The sequence below is a fragment of the Rhincodon typus genome, chromosome 42 (assembly GCF_021869965.1).
Source record: "Rhincodon typus isolate 14 chromosome 42, sRhiTyp1.1, whole genome shotgun sequence".
Lineage (NCBI taxonomy): Eukaryota > Metazoa > Chordata > Chondrichthyes > Orectolobiformes > Rhincodontidae > Rhincodon > Rhincodon typus.
The window spans coordinates 7,510,153-7,514,483 of record NC_063373.1 but is presented as its reverse complement, the minus strand read 5'-3'; the positions used below and the strand labels follow the sequence as shown (position 1 = coordinate 7,514,483).

General features: G+C 43.7%; 1 protein-coding gene across 1 annotated transcript; it reads left to right on the top strand.

Moving 5' to 3' along the window:
* Nucleotides 1-3,497: 3,497 nt before the first annotated feature.
* LOC109938497 (oocyte zinc finger protein XlCOF6-like) lies at nt 3,498-4,049 on the top strand. The gene is made up of 2 exons (XM_020536908.2): nt 3,498-3,712; nt 3,752-4,049. Exons 1-2 carry the CDS (start codon nt 3,498-3,500, stop codon nt 4,047-4,049), a joined length of 513 nt encoding a protein of 170 aa, XP_020392497.2.
* Nucleotides 4,050-4,331: the final 282 nt, after the last annotated feature.

Sequence of the window (4,331 nt, the reverse complement as noted above, 5' to 3'; positions counted from 1 at the left end):
TTTTCTTTGTCCACTGAAAAATTGCAGTTTTGTACAATGGTGCATACCCTATGCGAGGGATTGAGTATTTATCCAGCTGCAAAAAGCAGTTTACTGTTTGTTTAAAATCTCCACAAAGGCGAACTGACCCATTGGGCTGTACAATCAGTACAACCAGCTACCCATTCCGCAAACTGAACTGATTCGATGATTCCTTCGCTTTTCAGCCTTCTGATCTTTGCCTCTAGTTTTGCCTGTAAGTCCAATGGCACTGGATGAGCCTTGCAGAATCATGGAATTGCTTCCTGGTCAACATACAAGGTGACCTTGACTCCGTTGATAGTCTCTAGGCCTTCCTGAAGAACTTCTGCGTATTTAATTAGGACTTCACTGAGGCAACCATATTCCAATCAAAAAATGTTCAGCCAATCTAAGTGAATCTTTTTCAACTCATTTCACCCCATCAAGCTTGGGCCCAAGCTTTTTACTACAACTGGTGGTAACTGAACCAGCTGCTCCTCAGACCGGAACCGACATTGTACCCTTAAACTGTGAAGGTTCCCCAGCGTAGTCTAGCTGAGGTTTTGCACAAATTTAATGGTTGTAGCCCAGAGCAAATTTTGCTGAAGATTGGTTCTGCTTTCACAAAAATGGCCGTGTCGGTATTGATCTCCATTAGAACTGAGTAACCATTTAACCAGTTGTTCATTGTTTGGTTCTGATTTAGATGTTGCTAAGCAATTTAACAGTTCCAAATCAGTTGTAGCTGGACTTTTAAAGGTATGCACTCTCCTAGATACTGGCCTAGGAGTTCTCTTACTCAATTTAGGTCTAGTGGGATTCTTTTGCTGTTTCAAGTCCACATACCTGCAGCAACTACAATACCTTGCTTACCCGGGTCCTGAAGAAAATTTTAATCGTTTGGCTTAGGCTTGGCTAGTTTTGGAGTTTTGTTATGGGGTGACCGAGAGTCCCTCTGTTCAGGATATGTACGGAATGAGGCTATGTAATTGCCTCAAGTAGTGTTTCCCCAAGCTCAGTTGGACTGGGGAGGGTGTTCACTTCCATTGGAATACCCTACAATTCATATGGTCCACTTGCCTCACTTGCCAATGATAAAACAGTTGTAGTGCCTATTTGAAGTCCAGGAAAACTTCAGCAATAGGCGCTTTTGCATGGTTACATCATTTATCCCACATACCAAAACGATGTCTCAGCATCTCATTAAGGGTTAACCCAAAGTTACATGCCTCTGCCAGTTGTCTTAAACTAGTCAAAAATCCCAACATGAATTCTCGAATTGCCAAGTAAAACTGATAGCGTCACAGAATTAGAGGAGGCTTGGGGTCATAATATTCCTTAACTAAATCTGTCAACGCTTGAAAGGTTTCAGTATCTGGTGCCTCAGGAAAAGTTAGGCTCCTAATAACCAAAAAAGCTGTTGGTCCACAAGTTGTCAGGAGAATTACTCATTGCTTTTCATTTGCCTCAATGTCATTTGCCCAGAAAAGAAAACACATTCTTTCCACATACTAGGGCCAGTCTTCAACGGCAGGATCCAATGAATCAAGCTTCCCAAATAATGGTAAGATGCCAGAAATACTTACCCCAACTTAAAGGCGACTGTCGCAAGATAATTTCTTCTGGAGCATGCAGCTCGCTTGTCGCCACTGAAATAACTCCACAGAGGCTGTTATCCCATCACCAAGTCATCCTTTATTTACATGTGGACTGTCCTTGACACTGATCCAGCTTCCTCAGAACCGACTCTCAGTGTGAACAGGATGTCTGACACATCTTTTCTTCCTTTTTTCTCCTCTACCGCACACTACCACTGCACAGCAGTAGTGCATTTTAAAATCTCCTGTCTTTTGATTCTCCGAATCCCCCTTTTCTCCCCTACTCTACCAGAGCACAGTAGTAATGCTTATTTTTCCCCACATCACCCGTGGTTGTGTGTTATAGCGTAGTGACTCAGTAAAAAGACACCATTGTGCAAAAACTTTATTCTATACTTTCCACCACCAAGAAAACACCGATGTGGCCAGTGGGGAAGGTGTTAAAACTGATCATTAAAGAGATTATAGGTGCACTTTTAGGAAAAAAAAAGGGGGCAATCAGCACATGTTTGCAAGGTTTTGTCAAAGGGAATTCATGCTTAACAAATTTATTGGAGTTTTTGATAGAGTGAAATCAGGACTCATGTAGTGCAGTGGTAGTGTACCTGCCTTTGAGCTGGAACACCCAGGTTCAAGTCCCAGACGTGTGTAATAACATGTCCGAACAGGTTGATTAGAAAAATATCTGAAGAAGTAACATATGCTGTAGACACCTGCCAATATTCTATACTTGGACTCCCAGAAGGCATTCAATGAAGTGCTACAATAAAGGTTATTATGAAAGTTAAGGGAGGTAATATGGATAGCGGCTTGCACAACTTGCATCCATATCTTATTGGTAGAATATGATCAGCAAAGTCCTGAAGTGGTCTATACTGGAACCTCAATGTTTTATAATTTACATGAATGAATTAGATGAGGGGAGAAAAGTTGTGGCAGCTAAATTTACAAACGAAATCAGGTTGGTTAATATATTGTAAAGAAGACATAAGAAACTTGCAGACCCATATAGGTAGGTTGACTCAGTGAGTGGCATAAATTTGACAGTTGGATTATAATGTGGCAAATCAGCTCTTCAATCAAAATAATCTACAATGTCGGTGTTTTCACCCAGCATGCCCTGCAGTTTTGCACGTCCCCTATCTGCTCAGCAGGACAGCTATGCGCATGCGCGCTGTTCTGGGATACGCTCTCGGAAGGACAGAGAGAGGTGCAGGAGAAAGGGAGTCTGGAACGGGCGGGAGGGCATGCAGTCTTCATTAAAGGCCACAGCAGAGCTCTGGCTCCGACTACGCATCTCCAAGGCCCGCTCTTGCAACCCCGAGCCTTCTTCCTAGGAGCAGACCCCAATGGGCAAAGCTGCCATCTTGTTTTAGCGGGAAGAGGAGTGCATGCGCAGTGTCCTTGGTAACGTCACAGAATGGCGTTGGCCTCTTGGTTCCACATGACCGGAAGAGATCGTAATTGATTTAGTTGTGAGTCTGTAGGCAGGGCTGAAGAAATGGTCTAGCCAGAGGAGAGGGTGTAAACTGGGAGTAGAGGAAAGATAGTGGTAAGATGTGGATTGGGTAAACAAGAGAGCACAAATTGTTGTATAGAAACAGAATTCTCGGTTCTCACTCTTGTAAGGTTCCTTTTTAGGGTAATTAGGAGAAAATGTTTAATCAAGTTCTGTTAGAATGACTCCATTCGTCAGGGCGTGATTATCGTCAGAGCTGATTATTTGTTTGAATTGGAGACAAGGATATCCCGGTCATAGAGAAACCATGGAAATGTGTGGACTGTGGGAAGGGATTCTGATTGCCATCTGATCTTTGAAGTCATCGCAGACACACTGGGGAGAGGCCATTCACTTGTTCCAAGTGGGGGAAGGCATTTGTTCATTTGTCCTGTTTATGAATGCATGAAAGAATTCATACCAGGGAGAAACCTCTCACCTGCTGCAAGTGTGGGAAGAGATTTGCTCAGTCGTCCAACTTAAATAAACACCAAAGAACTCACACTATGGCGAGACCATTCACCTGCTCGGAGTTTGGGAAAGGTTTCAAGCAGTTATCCACCTTACATAAGCACTGGAGAACTCTCACTGGAGAGAAACCATTCACCTATCCTGCGTATGAGAAGAAATTCACCTAGTTATCCACTTTACATAGACACCAGAGAACTCACACTGGGAAGAAACTATTCCCCTGCTCTGGGTGCTGGAAGAGCTTCACACAGTTATCAAACTTGCAAGCGCACACCAGAGAACTCAGTGGAGAAAAACCATTCCCTTGCCCTGAGTGTGGTCAGGAGTTCACACAGTTAGTCAGCTCACAAAAACACCAGAGCACTCGTACCATGGAGAAACCATTCACCTGCTTTGACTGTGAGAAGAGTTTCACTCAGTCATCCAGCTTGTGTACACACCAGAGGACTCACGCAGGGGGAGGAATTGTGTACTTGCTCTAAGTGTGGGAAGACATTCACTCGTTCAACTGCCCTGCTGACACAAGAAAGAGTTCACTATGGGGAGAGACCTTTTCAATGCCCAGACTGCAGAAAGTCCTATAAAAGTTCTGGGGAACTCATGTCCCATCAAATCATTGAGAAACCATTTCAGTGCTGTCACCCCAGATTCAAGCAATCATTTCATCTCATTGCACACCAGCGAATTCACACAGGGGAGAGGTCATTCACCTGCTCCAAGTGAGGAAAGTGATTCTCTTGGTCATCCACCTTGCTAAGACAGCA